This window comes from Sparus aurata, chromosome 19 (genome assembly GCF_900880675.1).
Source record: "Sparus aurata chromosome 19, fSpaAur1.1, whole genome shotgun sequence".
Classification (NCBI taxonomy): domain Eukaryota; kingdom Metazoa; phylum Chordata; class Actinopteri; order Spariformes; family Sparidae; genus Sparus; species Sparus aurata.
In genome coordinates, this window is record NC_044205.1 from 11,478,762 (window position 1) to 11,501,764 (window position 23,003).

Genomic DNA, 23,003 nt, shown 5'->3' on the forward strand with positions numbered 1-23,003 from the left:
CTTGGTGCGTGTCGCTGCATGTGGCGTTGCAGTTGAAAACAAAAAGTGATGCCAAAGGGGAAAAAGCTGATCACATGTCACATTTCAGAACTGGTAGAAATGTTCCGATACTTCTAAAATGGTGACCTGGTTTGGAAGAAATCTAAGTATGAATCTTTCGCACTTTTTTTTTTTCATTTATCTCTCGATAAAGCACCTCATTTGCAATACTGTTGTGGACGGATCAGAGATTCCCCAAGGTCGTGATGTGAACAGGGATTTCTCAAGCTCCAGGTCACAGGTCATCAGAAGCTATTAGGTGCACCTGTGGTGTTCTCCCTCAGCTGGCTGCAATCAGTCAGCTGGGAGACTATATAAGGGGGCTGCAGTTCCTCTGCTCAGTTTGTTGAGTGTTATCAGGGAGTCAACACCAGCAGTTGGCCCGCTGCGTGTTCCGTTTGGGTGAAGATCTGGGTCGAGTGTGTTTGACGTTTCTTTCTTATGGCCCGTTTCTATATGTTTAGTTTCCCCCCCCCCCCCCGATCAGTGACTCCCACTTCACCTCTGATTTTTGGGTCCAATGTTTTTTGTTCATCAGTTAGTCAAGATTTCTAAACATCAGCTGCAAATTTATAATGGCCTACACTATTAACTAACTATTAATTCACCATTTATTATGAATGGCTGTTATGAAGTGTTACTGATAGCAAATAAAGCAACATGAATTATGTACCTATTTTGTCTAAGTAAAGATGGCAGAGGCTCTGCACACTGTAAAATATCAAGTTTACTTTTCAATCAGCGCTGTCGTTCTGAGGCGTTCTGTGAGCTTAGACTACAGAAGCTGTTCCACCAGCAGAGTTGAGGCATGTCTCTTGACACGTAGGGCCACGCCGAAGGGAGTCTCTGGTTTTGGTAACAAGCTCGCGATTACTATCAGCCGCCCCTGCTCCTATATTATCAGTGACAAGAGCTTCTCTTTCCATCAGTCTCAACAACACAGAACTCTTTGCTCGTTTTCAAAATCCATTTCATATCAGGGAGGACTGCAGCGGTCCACAAAGTTGGGCTAACAATCTCCCAGCGCTGCGAGGAAAGGCTGATGTCACCCTCTCACCAGCCATCTGTCACACTGGTGGTCCAACCTCAGCTGGAAGTGGACTGGTGGGTGGATCCAGATCCGGGCCAAGGCGAATCCCGCCTGGTGGGCCTTTAGTATGCCGTCTCTCTCCGCCCCTGCAGCGCCAGCAACAGCCCGCGCCGCACATCCTTTTGGTGTCTGAGCCTCAGTCTAGCTTCTGTGACGGCAGGTAACCGGGCACCAGATGGCCAAGGAGACCACAACCCACACACGCGCACACACACAGACCTGCACAATGCATGCAATAATTTTTTTTTTTTTTCACAGAGAAGCTACAGTAAGCATCAGCATATGGTCTGTCTCTTGCACACACTTCTACAACGGCTCCCTGCATGTTTCCTCACACCCACAGCACCGTTAGCGTTCACCTTTTCTAACCAGCTATATTTAGAAGTTCGGTTTAACTTGGTTGGTTATTCCCAGCGTGACATCAGCAACGAGTCCCACCGTTATCCCCATAATCATTCACACCTGTTATCCAATAAGCTCGTGAGAAACAGCACCCCACTGGCTGCGGGTTATTTAAGTCCTGTGGAGGGAACAGCAACAAAACACTGCAGTAACACCACGGCAGCCATTTAATGAGCACTACTACACTTCTTAAGGAGCGAGTGCTAATTTTAGCCAGGAAGTCACTTCTGGGCAGACTGAGCTCACAGAGACGAGACTGACCACCATCGCGGCTCAAGTGCGCTCGTTCGTCCTTGATTTACGGCGCCGCGCTCCTGCAGCCACTGAGCACGCTAGACACATTGACATTGATCATTCATGATCTGGTGATTATTGCTTTTCATGTTTGAAACTGCCTCTTAAGTAACACTGGGGTCACTAATTAAGGAGTTTATTTGAACATTTCACTGTTGAAATGTTAACTGAAAACTACTTGCCAAGTGATTCATTACACTGCCGTAGTTCTTTGAGATGTTTAGTCCACCGATGGACTTGTCATTCAGAAAACTAAAGTATGAAAACATGCTAAATAAAATGGGTATACTGCACTAATTACATGTGTAAGTGTTATGCTGGGTTAGGGTTAGTATTAAATACTAACCCTAACCCAGTTATAACATAGTATTTAGATCCTTTACTAAAGTTAAAGTAGCACACGGTAAGAATGTTGCTTTACAAGGTTGCGCATGCACATGTTCCATTTTAGAGTTATATTTATTATACATGTTAGTAGATTATAAAGGTGTTTTTGATCTGTTAGTTGTAGCTATTTAACAAATCTCTACCCGTGCCTTGCTCTTATCAACAAATCATGTTTTATCCGACAAAAGCGTCTGCTAAAATGTAAAATATGTAAAACCGGTAACCCTGAGATGTGAACCAAATATCTGTTTTGCCTGTTTCTTCAGTTGAGCTTTGCACTCGAGTGTTGAAAGGGGAGAGTTTCTCCGTGCTCACCTTCAGTCTCACTTTTAAGATGTGAACCTCAGCAGGAGCAGGGTTTACTGAACGCAATTAGCTTGGAAATTTAAAAATGCAACTTCCGACAAGTGTGCTGTGAAAACTTTGGCAGCCTCCAGTGTGTGCGCACACACACACACACACACATACACACACACACACACACACACACACACACACACACACACACACACACACACACACACAATTCAATTTTTCAGTGAAGTTGGAGGCATCCTGTATGTTGCGGTTAAATATTCATAGATTCTGGGTTTTACGAATGAGAGAGGAGGAGAAGCTGTAATTATAAATAAAAGAGTTTTTAACCAGTTAATTCTGTTTTTTTAAAAACACATCAGATACAGAATTATATATATGTAGATCTTGAGGGGCCCTTGAATCTGTAAAGTACTATAGTTGTTTCATACGTGTAGTGGAGGGAAAACTACAATATTTTCACATTTAAGGAGACTACTTCAGCACATGATATATCCACACAGAAGAGGAGGATGTCAGACTAATGCACACCTTTCTTGGTATTATAAAAAAAAAGAGATTAGGTAATTCAAACATTCAGCCTTGAGGCAGCTGTAGCACAGGAGGTAGAGCTGGTCGTCCAGTTATCGGAAGGCACGCCGAAGTATCCTTGAGCGAGATACTGAACCCCAAATTGCTCCCGATGAGCAGGTCGGCACCTTGCATGGCAGCCTTGTGTCAACGCGTGAATGTGACAAGTGTTGTAAAGCGCTTTGAGCGGTCAGTAGACTGGAAAAGTGCTATAGAAATTCTAGGCCATTTACCATTTACCTTAAGTGCTCTGAGCTGATGTGCTCACGATTGAGCTGCAAAAGAAGCTGGTGTCATGAAACCGTGCGCACGTGTCTAACCTGCGGGGGAAGAAGGGCTTTCACTCTGGGGCAAGGTTTTTCTTTTTGTTGGCATTTTTTTTTTCTTTTTCTTTGTGTCAGATTTAGCTGATGATTCTGTGCATGCCGTTTTTCTGTCCCGAAGACCATCAAAAGTGAAGTTATAGCTCTCTCCACATTCGTGTAGATAGGGAGCTGGTACTGTTGGCCTAAAATGCCGACTTGTCTTAACCTCTGAAATCTAAGAACAATTCAGACTGAAGGCAATGTATCATTATTTACTACCTTAAGGTCTAGTGTGTACAAGGGCGGAGATTTCAATTTACTGTTTGGGTGGACTATGAATAGAAACACCAAAAACTGCCCCCAAAAGTCCCGTCATAATCAATGTATATAGAGCTGATTACTATAAACCTATACTGGATAATGAAGGGTAAATAACTCTTGGGTTATACGAGCATGTTGGCAAAAAGCAGTAAGTACCAATATAAACGGGTGTTTTTAACGAGACCTAGGGACATCTCCAGCAGTGTTTGTGGCGACCAAATTACTATGATTCTAGGATCAACCAAGTGGTTTATGTGCTTAAACCTCACCCTGCGTTACATGAGACAAGTAGGGGTGGCGGGTGGCGTCTGGACCCCCCCTGCCGCTCTCTATGATTTCTGCCGATGAGTATGTAAGACTTAAGGGGATCGATCTGCAGAAACTGATATTATAGTCCTAATTGTGAATAATCATTAGAGCCTTTTCGCATTCACATATGTAACCACACCACTAGAAGCCATTCAGTTCCCACACTGGACCGTTCAAGGAGACGCTAGTCGTGTTCTACATAATCTTGTCTTGTTTTTCCATTAAATATTCATCGAACGTTGTTGCACATTTAGCCAAACGATGCTTGTAACAAACGTTGAAATCCAGTTAATACAAAACAACACATTAGAAGAAGCAATGTATATCTTTATTATGTGCTATGTACATATTTTACAGTATGATACAGCAACAATACACGGTAATGCTACACAGTCAAGATTGCACAGTTATAGAGTTAGGCCACAGCGGTCGGGTACCGTGGTTATGAGACATAACATCGAGTGTACAGTAAGTACAGCGTACATCTTTGGCTTCATGGGGATAACAGAGCACGGACACAGGGAATGAAATAAAAGGTTCAGTCAAGAGTGTGAAAACCACACGAGTTAGTTGGATGATTTGTCAATGTTTTCATGGATCAGGGATGGATTTTCAGCCCAGAAAGAAAGTTATTGGATGTTTTCTTTATGTGTGAGTGACTAGCATGTTTCTGTTCAGCTCGCTACAGAGCTGCGCTCCTGTTTTGCTTGAAGAAATTGTATCCTGTGACCCCTGCTGGGCTAAGACTTGCCCATCCCTGAATCCTGTCTAAATGCATTTTCGCACATACGGTGTGTGTGTGTGTGTGTGTGTGCCTGCGCATAGAGTCGTAATCTGTGCACACACTGTACACGAGGAGACGACGGTGGCGAGAGTGGTGAGAGCCAAGTCTAAATCATTCTCTAATTATGGCATCGTTCTCACAGTCTATTAATTTGTGGTAAAATTAAACTGGTCCTCATTCTGCCGGAGTTGTTTACAGAGAATCGGACCGCGTCTCTCCCTCCTCTCCTGATAATCCTGAATCTTCTGCTCGCCAACGTACAGCAATTACAGCCTACAGAGTGACGGGGGGTGAGGGACAGAATACAGAGAGAAGCCGAGAGGACAGAGATTGGATGAAAGATAGATGGGGAAAGAGAGAGAGAGAAAGAAGTGACAAGGTGAGGCAGAGCGGGAGAGAGGGGAGCCGACAGAGAGATGGATGCAGCGGGGGTCGCCGAGGTGAGGAGATGGTGTAATGATTAGATCACAGATACCCTTGAGCCTTCCTCCCATGCACAGAGAATCTGGGAGCGCGCTCGCGAGGGGAGGAAGGCCTGCAGTTGTAAATGGCCCCGCTGTCGGAGTTCATCTGGGCAGAGGAGGAGTGCGGGAGTAGATTACCGGAGTCTGCGATTACAGAATGCCTACTCCTGCCTTCCCCTACTTCTCCCGAGACGGGAGGAGAAGCTTCTGCTGGATCGCATTTGTGCCGCCGTTGCTCCGCAAGATTTCCTAAAGATGTTATGAAATTTAATGTTTGGCTGTTGAGAGACTGCGGACATTTCAGGAAGGAGGAGGGGAGGGGAAATATCCTTCTCGGAGATCCTACTGGGCATACTGTGAAGTTCCTCAAATGCCAGGAGAAAGAAAGTCAGAAACTTTACTCCCTGCCTGTTTAGAAAAACTAAATCTTGTGTATTTTCATCATTCGGTTTGGTTTTGAATGCGTCCTCTCTCCCTCTCACTCACAGCAACAAATCTGATGCTAATGGATTCCTTAAACACTGTTCACCTCCTTATCAGATGATGTCATCTCCAAACTCGAGCGAGTTGAAGGTGACTGCTCGGAGAGGAGGAGATGTGTTTAGGATGCTTCCATCTAGTGGACACTGGTGATAAAAAACTAAGTTGGGAAAGGGGACACGTCATGCAAAATCACATTAATGTGAAGGAGAATTTCTTGAGTCCAGTGTTTAAACAAAAAGCCGTCGTCGTGCGTGGTATAATGGCGCCGAGTGGCAGGGCTGGCAGGGGGTTGTTAGTGGTTTTCAAACATAATGGCTCCATTTAGTGCATACAAAAGCATATTATTACAATAAATTACTACTTAGGCTCACAAAATAGATTTCTGACACAATACCCAATGGCATGGACACAAAGAAGACGTTGACAGGGGAGGATGGACGTCCTGAGGGCTGTTACCAGAGGCAGGATGCAGCATTTGGCCACACGACGGCTTTATTGATCTTAAATTATGATCAGCTCTGAAAGTTCAGACTTTATTCAATGTCAGATTCAGTATTCCACCATGTTTTTCTTTAAAGGGTAACTCCACCAATTTTGCACTTTAAAGTGTGTTCTACAGAAGTATAAAGCTCCACTCTGTTGAATTGTGGGTAATGTATGCACAAAGTTTTGATAAAGGAAGAAATGTATGTGTGGAATAAGAAACTCAACTGCTTTATCAGATCATCATTTATCCATCATGATGGACGGCTCTTTCAAAACCTAGCACCTACATTACCCACAATACAACTTAGCCACTGAGTGACATCACTGGAGGCAACTGATCAGATTACAAACAGCTTTCTCTGGAGCCACAGAAGGTCTTTATACTACTTTCTTCACAAATGCACACACACACTTCCCAAGACCTGTAACCACACTTTGATGTGTAAAATATGTGGACCTACCCTTTAAATTGTCGACCACTGGATGCTGCCTCTTGGTAAACTATCCCTTGTGTGTGTGTTTCGGTGACAGATCTGGTATTTTATGTACATTGCAGGTTACATAAATAGTTTCCTTTAACAGAAAAGAGATGGATGGTTTTTGAAATGTCATGCGTGGGTGTGTGTAAGTGTGTGAAAGTCTGTATTTAAGGAGAGAGTAGGAACACGGGAAATGCAGCCAAAAAAAAAAGAAAGAAAACAGACGAAATTAAAGGGCAAGTTCAAAGTAATGTTCTTCATAGAAATCCTTGTTTGACATTACATCAGTTGTGTGACTGGGTCAGAGGTTCTACCCCTTTATGTGAACAGACCAAACATTAAATTAAATAAAAAAATGTCAATATGTACATATGTTTAACAAAGAAGCACTGTTTGTAGTTTGTTTTACTCCACGAATAAGAAGAAAGAATCAACTCCCTGGCAGAGATTAAAGCGTCGCTGCACAAAGCCAACTGCCGGGGAGTTTTTGGCCTCACCTGCAGACACAGGTTGATCACTTTTGGATCCGTGTACACTGCCATCCTCCTCTTGTCTGTGTCTATATTACGAGTGTGTTGCACCTCTCGCTGTGAAGGTATTTATTCCCTCAAATGTGGGAAAATCCTCTTTAACTGCGGATTAAGGAGACGGTGTGCATAATGTACACCAGGGGTGAGGGAGGGACACAGAAAAAGGGAGAGGGGGTGAGAGGAGGACATTTAGCGGGAAGACATAAGCGGGTGGAAAAATTCTTTTTCTGGAGGCTGATTTCAGTTTCTTTTGGATTGAAGTGTTGATGCATAAATAGCGTTTTTTTTTTTTAAATACGATGCTTTTCTCGCCAAAACAAATCCCCTAAATGAAAAGTGTTTGGTGTTTCTGCACAAATTGTACCTCAAATAGTCAGTCGAAAACTGAGTCTCTACAGACAGTTGGGAGGAGGATGTTACATGATTTTGATGCATAATCTGGGTAAAACATACTATTCTGGGTGGCTGACATGCTGAATAAAAAAAAAAAGAGTGATATGGACAATTGGGAAGTAAAAAAAAAACAAAGTCGGGCTGCGTCCATGTTTTATCTCTCTCTTTATAGTAAGGGTACAGGAGTTGCTTGGAGTGGCTTGTCCCCCCCCCCCCCCCACAACAAGCCACTAATGCCTCCAATAAGATAAACCCTCGGCCGAATGTGCTCCTGTCGACAGAGCTGCCACCGATAAGAGCGGAGGAATCGCTAACGGCCAAGACAGCTAAAAAACATGAGAGGCTGGGCTCGAGATAAAGAATGTAGGAGGCGGCAGGAAAATAGGAACAACAGCGATCAATTGCTGGCACTGTGCAGCGATGCTATCCGACGCCATCCCTCTCTTACATCTTCTCTAAGAGTGTGTGTGTGTGTGCGCGATCATAATCTGAAGGGGAGGAGAGGTGGGTGGTTCGTGTGAGTATGAGTGTTTTCGTGTGTGTGTGTGTGTGTGTGTGTGTGTGTGTGTGTGTGTGTGTGTGAGAATCTGGGTCATCAAGTCATCAATAACCACCTGCATTAGTAGAAGAAACACACAGGCAAGGTCAAGACTGAGTGTAATCCTTCCAGAGTGAAAAGGGGATGAAAGGAAAGAAAAACGTTACAGTGTGGGTCGTTTCCAGCTCATATGACTCTTTTTTCCCACAGGGGTTGGGAGGTGGGAGGTGGGGTTGGATGCTCGGATGGATGCTTGGATGGATGAGCGCATGAATGGAAGAGTGGCATTTTAGTATCTACTTTTGACAGACTGGCGACGGCTGACTTGGCAAGCAGAAACAGGTGGGAGTTGGGGGCCGTGGCTGGCCGGGGCAGAGAGAGGGAAAGGAGCGAAGGGTGAATTATAGATGGACCAACGGAGTTCGGGAGGAGGGGGGTGTCTGGCAAGGGCTCGTGCCCCGCTGACAGGCAAGCTGCTAGTTGGTGGAGTCACTTAGCCACACAGAGTCAACCAGAAGTGATGGGGCCATCTTTGCATCTGCAATGTACTGTAGCCCCTCGTCCCTCCCAAAAGGCCTCTGGGATGGTTGTAGGCGATGGGGCTCCATCGTGGAGGGTGAAGCCGTCTGCAAAAAGCTCACTGTCTTTGTTACTGCTGTGTGCTCAGTTTGCTTACTCCACTGCAGCCTTTCTTACTTTTTTCTCACTCTCCTTCCCGTGTGTGACCTTTCACTCCTCACCATCCTCCACGTACGTGGATGGAAACCAGCCGACCTGAGGGGGGGACGAGAGGGGAGAAAGTTAGCACGCAGGAGTTGACCGACACAAGCACTTTATTTACAGTCATTTATTCACTTAAATTCATATTTTTTCCACTTCAAGATAATGACTTCCAAGAATATCTTTCAGCAACGCAGTGATGAGCTGTGTGTAGGGGAGAACACTGGGGCATTTTCACGTCAAGTCACAAAGATGTGTATTTTACATGTGAGTCCTCTAGAAAATTTTAAAGGATAAGTTCATCCAAAAATGTAAATTCAGTCATTAGCTACTCAACCCCATGCCAATGGAAAGCGTGGGTGACGTTTCGTAGTCCGCAAAACATTTCAGGGGATACACAGCAGAACAGTGTTGCAGCATTCTCTTAAACAACTCAAGTATATGGGGATTTGTTTCTTAATGTAAAAAAAACCTCTTAAAGAAAACATAAAATGGCTCCATACAACTTGTCCAAGTCTTTGAAAGGCCTTGAAAGGCATCGAGGCTTTAAATAATGTCTTTTCAAATCAATTTAGATTCTTGGGGCTTCAGGAGACTTAAACCAGATGACCTGCATGGAGACATTTTATGATATTTTCCAGCTGTTTCTCTGCGTTTTAGTCCCCATCTACTTCAGCTGTTTTGAGGAATACTGTAGCGCTGTTTTGCTGTGAAGCTTTATAGTGAACAAGGCTTTTATACTGACACAGGAGTGAGAAGATAATGACTGAATTTTTATTTTTGCATGGAAAAATTTAAGCCATTTTTCTTTAGGCTCTGGCCCGACATGATATTTGTCGCTGATGTTTTACGTTGTTGACATAAAAAAGCATTATACTAATGTTTACAACTAAATGTTAAGCACCAGTTGGTGCTGTTCAGGCTGAAACATGGAGATTTATTTTTGGGGAACACATTAAATTCATATTTAAACCTCGTGGTCAACTGTAATAACGTTTTTAAATTTGTTTTTATGTCTTGCAATTTTTATTTTACTATACAAACATCAATCGCATGCAAAATTATATTTAAAAAACAAACCCAAAACAAGAGGGGTCAACCTGAATAAAAAGAGCTGCAAAACGGTAAATGAAATTAGTAAAATATTATTTGAAATAAGTCAATTTTAAAGAAAAATGAATAAAATAATAAATTATTTCTAAACCTATTTATATCGTTCACATATCCCAAAGCATGGGCCCTGAACTGAGAACACACATCAGTGTTATATAGCCAATAACCTGAATAAGACAAAATGTCATTAAATTATAGAAACCATTCCAGTTATTAATTGACTTATTGATCGAAAAAACATGCTTTTAAAAGCTAAAACCAAAATGTAGACAGCTGATATCTGGCACCAGTATCTTTTACTTTTGACTACCATTCATGACAAACTAGACTACAAGAGCCTGATATTACACTGAACTGATATTAAAAGGTTACTGTGATATAATCCAGTGGGGTTTTCGACAGTTGACAGTCTCTGCCAGCTGTTTTTCCAGCCAGCCTTACAGATTGTTGTTACTGGTTGAAAGCTCTAAAGAGAGCCTAACAGCTCTCCACAGACTCTGCGTACAGTGTTTAGTTTTCACCAGAGCGGCATCAACACACACATCAGGCTTAGAAAATAGAGAAGCGCTTCTTAATTCACCACAGCTGTTCACAAAACACACTCGCGGCACAGACACATTACTGAGCGGCTGCAGCACAAACATACGCAAACACACACGGGCTGAATTTGTCACTCAGTCTAACACTCTCCGGCATGCTAAGCTGCAGCGCATGTGAGTGGGAGTCGGTACATACATCTCCCTGCATTTAGACGCAGGGTTCTCTCAGCGCTGCATGTCTGATTATATTGCGCTCTTGCTGTTGGATTGGAACACATCTGCATTTAAGAAGTAAAAGAGCAACAAAGTCTTCCATGTGATGATATTGGGAAATTGAAATGTTGGAAAGTTGTACAAACTGAGGATAAACACAGCCGGAATCTGTATAGTCCCTTCCAGGTGCCTGTAGACATGAATATCTGCCAAAGCTTTTGTATCTAAAGAGGACATTTTTAGCGCTTAACAACAGGACTAGGAATTTTAACATCCAGATTGGAGAAAGAAAACCGTTTTCTGAGTCAACACAGCGAATGAAAGCTCTGAAAGTCCCAAGTCTGTTCGGTTACAATTGCAGTCCTGTTTCGATTTGTCTTATGGGCGTCCCATCGCTGCCACTCACCCTGCCGTTGACCTCGCCCCTCCACCAGCCGTTGGCTCCTGACTTCGTGTAGATCTTCACCACGTCACCCTCCTGCAGCGAGAGCTCACGGGTGTCACGTGAGCTGAAGTCGTACCGCGCAATCGCTAAACCGATCACTTTTGGAGTAAACACTAGAAAGAGAGAGAGAGAGAGAGAGAAAGAGGTGGGTGTTATGTAGGAAATAAAGTTCATCTGTAGCTCAAGAAGATGCATTTGAAAAAAAACATAAATACAACACACATAAACACGCAGATGGAGATGGGTGATATTTTTTCATTTGGACAGAAAAACCAGGTTCTCACCATCTCTCTCCTTTCTGTTTTTATACTAAGAGTGATAACATTTAGGAGGAAACTGTTTACAATCTATTATTATAATTATTATAATTATTATAATTATTATTATTATTATTGTTATTATTGGTGTAAAAGTAGTAGCAGTAGAATTTAACAAATTGATTTACAAAAACTGTTCAACTGCCATTAGCATGCTGTAAATTCTCAAATGAAAAAAGTATTCTGACTAATGGAGACGCTCGCACCAGTTTAATCTAGATAAAACTTCAGTGTTCACTTTACAGGAGATTTACAAATCTAAATTTCAACAGGTGGGCACCACAAAAACTTGTTCACTTGTTACGCAAAGCTACGAAGCTAGTTGTGGCTAATTGTCACACCTATTAGGCCAATTTGTGCAAACTTCAGCTAGGCTAGCATCGTCTCATTCTAAGCTAGCCTACAAACTCTCAACACATATTTCTTAATGTACACATTCTTTATATAAAGGAGACCCCAGCTTCGATACAGAAAAATGGCAGTTTTAGTATAACATCTAGAGAGCCAGAGTCAAACTGAACTGAGTAAGAAGACCTCATTCGAAGTCACACTGATGTTCGGCTCAGGCCTATTTCCCATAAGCCTTGTTCGCAGACAAGACCTCACAGCTCAACAGAAGAAGCTGGTCGAGCTGAGAGGCAGCGGCTAGTTAGTCTGAAAAACGTGCTTCTAGTTTCTGGGAGCTTTCTGGGAGCTGTAGTTGACCGAAGACATTTTGAAACTTTCAATGGTGTAACCTGATTTAGAAGTCACAGGTTTGACATTAAGCTAGTAGTACTAAAAGCTAAGGCATCATTTTTACACACATGATTCATGATGGTGCAACCCAATTTATCTGGTCTCAAATAAAGATTGAGGGGGAAAAACTGAGGAAACTAAAGGAAAGGAAAGGAACTAAAACACTTTTTAATCTCAAAGTCCATGCAGCTGCATGTAGTGCATCGCTTTAGTTGAGAGAGTCCAGCTGGAGTGTTCTGACAGGCGTGTGTGCGACTAGACATCCTGTCGAGGCAGACGGTAGCATGAGAGACAGCTGTGGAGAAGGTTAGCTAGTTACCACTCTTCCATCCCACCCTGCTGACTCTCCTCCAGACACTGACTGGTGGGTCGGACCTGGCTAAGCTGACAGGTGGAAATGGAATGTCAGACCTCTCCAACCTGGCCGTGGGGATAGAATATCTAATAAAGAGGAGCTCTGTGTCTTTGGACAACTCCACCTTTATTTTGACGGACAGACACACACAAGCAAACACACACCCAACTCGGCCACGTACGTCCCGACACCTCAAACACCTTCCTCAACAGTTTCCGCCTCACGCACACTGGCATTTCCGTGCACAAACACACACACAAACCCAAATACGGAAAAATGCATGCATTACTAAAACAAACAGTCCCTGTTCTCCACACTGGATGACACGTATGTGCACACAACTATGGAAGAGGTGAAATGGTGCAGCGGGAAGCGAGATGGCAGATGTTACGGCACAGATCCCAGCGATGATGCGAATGCACTGAGCTACAGCCGGCATGCTAAGCAGCCGTCAACATGAAAAAGGAAAGAGAGAAAAATCGAGCAGTAAGAGTGACAGACAGAGAGAAGCGATACCTGTACCTGACCAGAAGGGAGCAGAGGAAGGAGGTACAAAGCTGTAGCCGGCAGGAGATACAAAAGAGAGGCCGCAGAGCAATGGGGCTATGGCAGGGCAGGCCAGGCAGGGAGCGGAGGAGAGATGCGAGAGGGGAGGAGAGGGCAGGGATGGGGGTCGGATGGTAGAAGGAGAGAGAAGCAAAGGAGAAAAAATAAAACATGTTTTGAGCTTTTTTTTCTTTTTTTCTCAGAGCTTTAGCAACAGTTGCAGTTTCGATGGAAAAAAATAAATGAGGTCAGGCACAGCCACACAGCCGCCGTTAGAAGCTCTTTCACTGATGGTTGATTTATGTACACTGTTTGGCCTATTGTGGGCACTTTAACTAGCAGTCCAAAAAATTCAACTCAAGCATGAGGCCTGTAAGTCCTGGTCTGGACTGAAATTTCAATGCTTGTGTTCGACAAAACGACATTTTACCTCCGGTGTTGGAGAATTGGTTTGGACGATCGTCCTGATTGCATGTAGACAAAAGTTATCCCATGACACGTTTCAACAAAGGCTAGACTCTTTCATTTACAGAATTTAGAGACACACCCCGTAAGGTCTGGTCAAACATAGGCAAAACAAAACAACACTGCTAGGATTTTTGTCAAAACAGGGCAAATTAGAATCAGGATGCACCCTCACTTCGTAAGGATGTCTGCACATTTCTGTGGGACGACGTCTTCACTTGTTCGTTTAATTGGGAGGAACATGCAGTGTACTCACAATTACAGCATAGGGAATAGATATCTATTTGCATATTTATAAAGACAATCATCCAGCTGTAACACAGCCACAACCGCAGATACAAATCTCCTTCACAAATTTCCTCTGACAGACACGCTTGGCTCGATAACTCATCAGACGACGATATGCTTTATTTCATATTCTATTTTTATGCTACTTTCCTGTGGTCTCCTAATTGTGTTTTTATGTTGTCTTTCTGAAGCTCACAATGTCCTCAGTGCAGAGAGACTAACTGAGTCTTTATCTTGCAAACAACTTGAAAAATAACCCACCAGAGGCCCACTGCATTTGTATTTCTATCTGTCTTCCAGCATTTCTACTGGCAGAGAGAGAAGCTAATGGCATTGATCTGATGCCAACAATGTCTTAGAGAGTTGGCAGTGTTAGTGAATTTCCTTGGGGAATAGAACCTTTTACCCTGAAAGTATTAGTACCTTAGTCTTTGTGGAAAAAATTCAATCCACTGGGCTATTTTAGAGTGTCAACACAGCGACTATGGCACAAGTTCAGTCAGGAGAAAATGGTGGTGCCACAAAGGTTTTGCTCAGTAGCAGCACTACAGAAACAGACTTAAGTCTAAATTTGATAAAAGGAGTTGGCTGAATGGTTTCCAATGAATGTTTTTTTTGTCCAGAAAAGTTTGACTGGGGTGAGAACAACAGCCCAGTCCTGATGTAGGAATCTGATCTGCACTAGCAAAGAAAGCAAAAAACCAGTGTGTTCAATAGCTTATTAGTATAAAGGGTGGATTAATATGAGAGAAGCTACAGGGCACAGGCCCGGTGCCCTGGACCAGAGCTTTTGAATGAAGTGACTGTTAACATTTTTTGTGGGCCACTAAATCAAAGAACTACAAAGGAACACAAAACAAACACAAAGAAATATAAAATAACCAATAGGAAACAAAACACAACTACAAAGAGAAAAAACAACTACAAAGAGAAAAAAACAACCACAAAAAGAAACAAAACAACTACAAAGAGATGCAGAAAACAACCAGAAACGCAAAACAACCACAAAGGGAAAAAAAATGACAAAGAGATGCTAAACAACCACAAAGAAACTCCAAATAACTACAAAAAGAAACAAAACAACTACCAAGATACACAGTACAACCACAAAGAGACACACAATGATTTCAATTGTGGGGAAACATCTGAGGTCTGCATGTATTGTTCATGTTACGATGGACTGGAAGGTTTTGTACATATCTGAGGCAGGAGCCCACTATTCAGGATCTTTCTATTCATGTAAACTATGTGGAATAACAACTATTAATCAATAATATATCAATAAAATAATATTTAAAGTTGTTTATTTGGCTTTCACTTATTCACTGAATAAACCCTGAATGAATTAATATTTTAGAGTTTTTTATTGCCAAGAACCATGGCTGGAGTAGAAACACATTTTTACAAATGTGGCGCATGTGTGTTTTTTTTTTTTTTAATGAGTAAAAATGTGTTACCTTGTTTTTAACTGTGCCCCAGGACAGTCCCATTCAAACGTTTCTGAACCCAACACTGCACATTTTATGCCGCCTGGAACAGACGATCTAATCCGCACAATGGTAGACAAATGCCCAAAACTTTGTGAAAAATGTGCCGCTCCCAAACAATACTCTTGGCAAGTTAACTGGCTGGGGTTATTGATATGCTGTAAGGAGAGCAGAGCTCCAGTGGTTTTTAAAATGAATACTAATCAGCCACTGAGAGACAGCTCAGCAACCCCTAATGGTGTCTAGGTACAAGCAATATGAAGAGGGATCGCCCTCCACTTCAAACAGCCACCAATACACCAGCTGCATTTTACATGCTTCATTTTTGCTAAATCTGATTTGTGGACCACACTGGAATACACAATGTGAGCCGGTTGACTCATAGAAGAGATGAACATCAAGAGGAAACACGCACACATGCCTTGTATCATTTCACGAGAGAGTGAAGATGAGCTTAAATGCAATCAAGAGCCAGGACTCCCACGCACGCTGTCAGATGAGTTTGCTCCACAGACACAAATTAATTTATATTTTGGGTTAACGGCCCTATTGTTGCTATTGCAGTTAGAATACCGGTTATAACTCTGAATGAGAGAGTTTTGCCTTGTGCAAAAACTGTCCAAAACGCATACAACAAAGCGTGAACATTAATTAGCAGTCTTCCAGCAGTGCTCGAGGAAGACAGGAATCAAAACAAGAGAGTCATTTAAAAGTGAAAGAGAGAAAATGAAGTGTGCACACCAGGAGGAGGAGGCTGCCTACGAGACAGAGGACCACACCGGAACAAAACAAATTTGGACTGAAGCTGTCTCGACTTGTGATTTGAAGCAGCGTTTGAACAACAGGCCTCGTCTAGAACAAGCAAACAGCTCTGTACAATCTGTTCACATCTCTCCCACATGGAACAAGATCGTCAGCAAGCCAGGACTTTTTTCCTTTCTTCACCCTCCCATCGCACGCAGTGGCATACAGGGTTCAATTGAAATCTCATTCTCCCACTGAAGTCATACATTTTCCATTAACCAACTGATGGGCAATGATGCTTTGCCCAGCTCACACACTGTTTAATACCTTCTATTCTGGCATTGCTGGAAACATTCAGCCTGTGTGGAGTGAACATGGATGGTTTTTTTTCCCGAGCGAACAGCAATTCAGTTTTTGGAGGTTGCAGACAGATAACCGCGAGTCTTTCAACCTCCTCTTGACGGCTTTTCAAACTTATTCCCAGCTGACATCATCAGCCAAGCCAATAAAAATAAAGCCTACAGGAGCCTCTTGAACTTGTGCACCTTTCTGCTCTTTAGAAAATGGGTTTCAGTACGAAATTACATTAGAAAAAAATACTGTTTTATTTTCACAGAATTGTCTATATTCACTCCTGAGTTGGCAGTTTGACAATGCTCCACTCTCTTTTATCTGTTGCTTCACTTCAAACTCAAACATCACCTCATTAAAAACAAAGTTCAAAGTTGTACACCCCACATCTGTTAAATCCCAAGTCAGAAAGGGTAAAAAAAAAAAAAAATCTCACTCGACACCTGAATTTCAAGAGGAATCAGGTTAGTTAGTGTAATGACAAAGTCACACAGTTAAGGAGGAACGGCAGCTGCATGCATAAGTAATCAGCAACGTGCTGCATTCCAGTTAAGCTTTGCTCCTCCGAAAAGTGTGACAACAGCTGCTTTGTCTCGAGGTGTTGACAGGTTTGTTTATACGAGAAGAAATGGCTGATTCTTACGCAGGTGAAAAATATCACACAGCTCGAATCTTCACCCCGGCAACTGCTTGACGGCACAACACAACATCAACCAGAACAAAGTTTGCTTGTGCTGCCTTTGTTTTCAGCCCCAAACATTACACCGACTCCTGTGTAATAAAATTGACTTTTGATTGATGGTTTAATAACACTGAACTATTACATTAATCTTAGTAGAGGCTATGACATCTCTTTAAGTGACGGTTTAATAATGCAATAATATGAAATGTATGTAATTTTACAAGTTTAAAGCTTCATATTATGTTTTATAATTATTGTTTTAAGCATCATTACGATTAACAGTTAAAAGTAAACTGCAAACTGTAAAAGGAATTATAACATCCATTGAAGAAATATTACGTCTCTTATAATGTAATAATGACTATCGTATATGGATATGACGTCCATCGTAGAGACTACTGTGTTATTTGTGACTTTTAAGTGAAAATTGAATATGAAATCATTTTAAATACTCTCTTGACTTCGGATAACTCGTTGAAGTCTCTACCAGGACATCTTCCTTCCCTGAAACTCAAATCGATTGATCTTCAGCAAACGTTCAGAGAGTTTTATCAAATCTAATAACATGCTTAACGTATTCTCCAGCCACCGTTTGACGGTTCAGTCAACAACGATTAGCGTCAGATGAGACCGGGCTGTTTTTTAACTGCAAATAGCTCCCTTTAACTCTTTAAAGGCTGTGAAGACGCTCCCAGGTGAATTACAGCTGAGCGTGAGAGAGCCGGTGAGGATGATGGGTAAGAAAGTGGAAGAGGCAGCTGGAGCAGCGGTGGGAGGCATCAGCTGTTCCAGTAACAGCAGAATGTTGCAGGAAACAAACACTATTAGCAATGAAAGGAGTGAATGATCAGCAGAGTGTCACATCACACAGACTGCTTTACCAAGAGCTGAGCTAAGTGCTGATCCGCTGACAGCATGCGAGACTGTCACATGCCTATCCTTTAAAGTATCACAGACGGAGCTGAAAAGATTGTGCAATTAATTGATCGTTTAATTAAGTGAATTGATCCTAATCATGAACTATTCGGATCATCGATTAAACAAACAGTATGTAATTTCTGCCGCAACACAAAAAGACACAAGTAGTGCGGGATCATGGGAGATGTTGTCTCCATATGTTGTGACCAAGGCAGAAATGTTCAGTCAAACCAGTGTTTAAGTTTAATTCACATTGCGTTTAGTGTCGTTCGCTGACTCCCTTCCTCAGTCTCTGATTCTCCGTCGAAAGTTTAAGGTGATCATATGAAACAAGATTTACCTTAAAGAAAATAACGTATTCCTCTGGGTTTAGGATAATGTAAGTACAGGACTCAACAAAAAAATATAAGAAAGGTCTAATCATTTCTACATATTTAACTGCAGACATTCTACATTCTATTATTATTATTATTATTATTATTATTATTATTATTATTATTGTTATTGTTATTGTTATTATTATTATTGTTATTATTTAAATATAGTTGGGTTTGGACTGTTGGCCACACAAATAAATTATAAGAAGATGTCAACTTAGGTTTGAGAAGTTTTTTTTGAGATTGGGATGATGATAATAAAATAATCATTACTTGCAGCCTAAGCCAAGATGCAAAAAGCTTAAAGCTACTCTCTGAATAAACAAATGATGTTAAATGTTTACAGATGAGATCCGCTCGTCAAAAAAGAGTGCTAAGAGTGATCAAGAACTCCACATGGTGCCTTTAATGACCCCAAGTCTGAACAGAAAGACTAATTGGAGACGTTCAAGAACCACCGTTAATCATAATTTAATAAAGTGTTGCCCTATTTGTAATTTATGTCCTGTCCCACTGTGATATTTGCTGTCTTATAAAGGTCTGAAGAGTCTGAAGTGTTGTGTATCATCTGCAGTACAATCTGCTGTTGTAGTATTCTAATTAGAAGGAGTTTATTATTCTAGAGACACATACCATTAATTCTTTGTCAGTGTATTTTTTTTACATTGTCCAGTTGCAACATAATTTGCAACCGTTGCTGTATAACAGTGTTTCAGAGTTATAGTGATGGATTGTTTCCATCATGGTGACTCTTCAGTTCTACTCACTGTTGCTGCCCGACCGGTTCAGGTGGTGCATAGCAGCGTTCTCCGGTTCCCGGTAAGGAAACTGCAGCGTGGTGTCCATACTCCTGAAACCTTCTCTCAGGGAGTGGTGTTTGTAGTACTCAATCAGCTCCTGGACACACACACACACACACACACACAATTTGTAGTCACTGCAAAATCAATGTGTAAAAAAACTGATAAATAACACCTTAACAATGTTTTATTTTTATTCTTTTCATCGGTTTTCTAAATGCTACAAATGTAGCGAACATCATTAAGACGTCTGCCAAGTAATGAAGAAAATCCTTGTAGACTGAATCTTACTGTCTTACTGTTTTTAACATGTTGGAGATGTGAAAAAAAAAGAAAATCTGGTTTTCTCACTCAATACAATGTGCTGATTTATGTGCTATGAAAATATTAGAGTGACACACACCAGTATTCAAATATTATACTCCAAAACCCTGTTTTTTTAGCACATTAGAGACACAGAAAAACAACAACTTGGTGAACCTTTCCCAATATGTGCCGCACTTATCTATAATGTGAAGCCCTCAGGCCCGTATAAACACGTCTCTAATCATGGCTATTTTTGTGCACACTGCTAAAATAAAATTCAGGTTCTGACACTTCATTAAGCGAACCCCAATGATTTATTTATGAATTGCAGTGGTGGAGTTTAAAAAAACAAAAAAACAAAAAAAAAACAGGGGGCTAAAAAGACTCACTAATATGCTCCTGAACTTCTTGTTCTCTGCGATGTGGAAGCAGCCCTCCTTGGTCAGGATCTTTATGTGCTTCACGTCGTTGTTGTACCTGTGGGCCATTGAATAAGTTATGAGTGTAATTTCCCTCTCTGATCACCGCCATCGATCGGTGGCCGGCCCCTGGCCCCTTGCAGAGAGCGCGGTCGTCGCTGTAATGCATAGGGTCCCATAGGTTTGTGACACGTGAATGATGGGATGGTCAGGAGAAAATGTGCACCCCCCCCCCCCACATCCTTGTGTTTGCATTAAGAGGGCGGCTAATGGGGCTCTGAGGCTGGAGAAGTAAGGGTTATGGGTGTGCAGAAATCTAGGACGTCTATCACTCAGTGTTGCTTAATCTGTGATTATTCTCATACTCCTGGTTTGGAAGAGGGGCTGCTGTGACACTACCACTAGAGGTCACTAAACGTAGAAGTTTATTTAATCCTACACCAAGTGGCTTTAATCTTCATACTCGTGCTTTTTTCTTCGACTTCTTTCGATAGAAGTCTTCCCAGTTGAACCTTTGGAGAACTCAGTCAAACCTACGTGCTGGAATTGTTGAGAGGGGACGGATCCAAAAAAGTGGCCTACCCGATTATAAATTGCATCGACCCAAACAGACACGAGCAGAGAGAGAATTTAAACAGCACAGCAGCATGATGCCCCGCCAATTACCAGCACTGACGGTGGAAAAAAAGCAGCAAAACATTTTTTCCTTCACTTCAAAGTTCCTCTCCAGGAACACCCCCACCACCACAAATTGAAATGTAGCACATTCCAGCGAAGAAAAGTTTCCAATCTCAAAATTGCTGCTTAAAAAAAACAACTTCTAATGATGTGGAAATAACAATCCACAATCTTTCCGAAAGACTTTTCAAATTTAAAAAATGTAAGACTTTTTTTTTTTTGGTAATTTGAAGAGCCACTCTCTACTGTGTGTGTGACCAGATCTAATCAGGAAGCTGCTTTGACTTTTGAGACATACTCTAAGTTAAAATGTCAGAGCTGACTTTGTACAGAACTGGACTCTCTTGGCTATTTGGACCCAGTCATCTAATATCCTCTGCTGGCTTTTCTCTGAATAACAGAATAAAGCAGAGGGCCTTTCCATTTGCGAGTAATACTTTTTAAAAATGTCGTCATTCCCACAACGTCTTTACTCTTTTTTACCCTGCTTCTGTCTTCCATGGGGAGGTTTTAATAACCTTGAACAGCCTAGCAGTTGTTCTCTGCTCTGCTCGGAGCACCTCGTCTGTGTGCACACAAGCAATTAAGACTTCAGCGCAGAAGGAACTTGAAGGCACTGAGAGCGGCCCATTCTGCGAGGGGGGGGGGAAAATGAGTCAGAAACAAGTTAAATGAACTTTAGTGGAACATTTCCGTTGCTCACAGAGAAGCGTGCCGGCTCCTCGCGGAGGAAAGTGTTCCAGCTCAGAGATTTAACAGCGAGAGACGACGGGTCTCTTTTCGCTGCCTGCGTGTGCACTGACGCCATTCATCGTGCGCAACTGAAGGTTCTGTAGCACCCCCAAGCTTAACCAAGATTAAAATGGCTGAACTAATAACAGATTGTTTTTGTGGGTTTTAGGTGAAACAGTGATGATTACTATTACATGTGTCTTAACGGAGACCCTGCTCCGTGATTAGCATCTGGTATGGTGAGTTTCACACACATCCCTGTGGTCGACCGCAGTCTCAGCCTCAAAAGAAAAGGCATTCATCTTGAAAGGGAACTACAAATCGGCCCGTCAAACTGTGTAGTACAGCCGGGAGTTACATCTCGTCGATACTGTGGTCTGGCTGAAGGCATCTGATGAAACAAGCAGACAGTTTTTCTCTCCGTCTGCAGCCGCTCTGTCATGTTAAGGAGTAATGGTCGAATCTGATGATTCTTGAGAGCCGGCCCCAAGAAAACCCATAACTCTTACTCAGTAATGTATTATTAAACACAGATACTAACCTCTTAGATGGTTAGACACGATTATGAAAATAAGCAGTGGTGGAAGAGGCATTCAAGGGGATCCATGTAACAATTTGTGGCAATTTACACAAATCACTGACTTACTTATTGGCCATATGTGAGCGGGTTGTAACGTTACATGAAAATGGTCCTGGTTGCTTATGGAGGACTGCGGATGATTTATTTGAGTTGTTTAATGCTGCTGGACTGTGGATTTTCATCGTGAAGATTTTCAGCGACAGTCCAAAGGATGGGACTTTATGCGCATTCTTGAACGACCTCATCTCGGTGCCGCTCTCAGCAACAGTAGCAAAGACTAGTTTAGAAATGGGAGTTCACTGATGACCGGCTTCCAGCACAAGACAGCAGCAATACAGCAATGTATGAATACTCTGTTACAATTAAAAGTCCTGCATGTAAGTGAAGTTAGATAACATAAGTGACAGCAGCACAATAGTAAAAGTACTGGCTAGGTGCTAGCTGGTTAGCATGCTAACTTCGATCAATATCTCGGCAACACATTACCTCATCTCTGACATGTCAAAACTGTTATTTCTTCACATTTTTGGTTCATTTTCTACATATTGCACCTTTTTTATATAGAGGAATCTACCTATAATATTCCTTGATCGACTCGATAGACCCGTCAGACTTACTTTATACTGATGGCGTACTCCGTGTACTCTCTGCTGCGATGGCGGACCAGATAGGTGCTGTCGACCCTGTTGATGAGTTCTGCCTCCGCCTGGAGCCTCTCCATTGGCCCCGCAAACCTACAACACAACAGCAGGGAAGACATTGAATTGACTAACCTAAAAGTCATTATGGAATACAGCGTGAAGTTGCTGACTGTCTCAATGCCATCGATCACTGTGTATCAGTGTGATAACTGTATTTATCTGTACTGGGTGTGAAGACCTTGACCTTCTTTGCTTAAACACATTCAGAGTGAGATAGATGTTTTGTGAGCATACCATGGTTGAGTGGAGTAGTCGACGGGCTTCGGGACCTGGAGCAAAGAGCAAACATGTGGTTTTGTT

At 42.2% G+C, this 23,003-nt stretch overlaps 1 protein-coding gene across 2 annotated transcripts in view; it reads right to left on the bottom strand.

The window, feature by feature from the left end:
- Nucleotides 1-4,338: 4,338 nt before the first annotated feature.
- The window catches only part of vav3a (vav 3 guanine nucleotide exchange factor a), a 107,239-nt gene continuing 88,574 nt past the window's right edge, over nt 4,339-23,003 (bottom strand). Inside the window, exons 22-28 of one of the 2 annotated variants that reach the window (XM_030397940.1) lie at nt 22,938-22,972; nt 22,620-22,736; nt 19,983-20,070; nt 19,255-19,384; nt 13,152-13,232; nt 11,181-11,332; nt 4,339-8,963 (exon numbers count right to left, since the gene is read on the bottom strand). In XM_030397940.1, coding sequence (XP_030253800.1) covers nt 8,919-8,963; nt 11,181-11,332; nt 13,152-13,232; nt 19,255-19,384; nt 19,983-20,070; nt 22,620-22,736; nt 22,938-22,972 — 648 coding nt within the window. In that variant the 3' untranslated portion in view covers nt 4,339-8,918. The remainder of the gene's footprint in view (nt 8,964-11,180; nt 11,333-13,151; nt 13,233-19,254; nt 19,385-19,982; nt 20,071-22,619; nt 22,737-22,937; nt 22,973-23,003) is intronic. The other variant, XM_030397942.1, reaches the window with a different exon arrangement.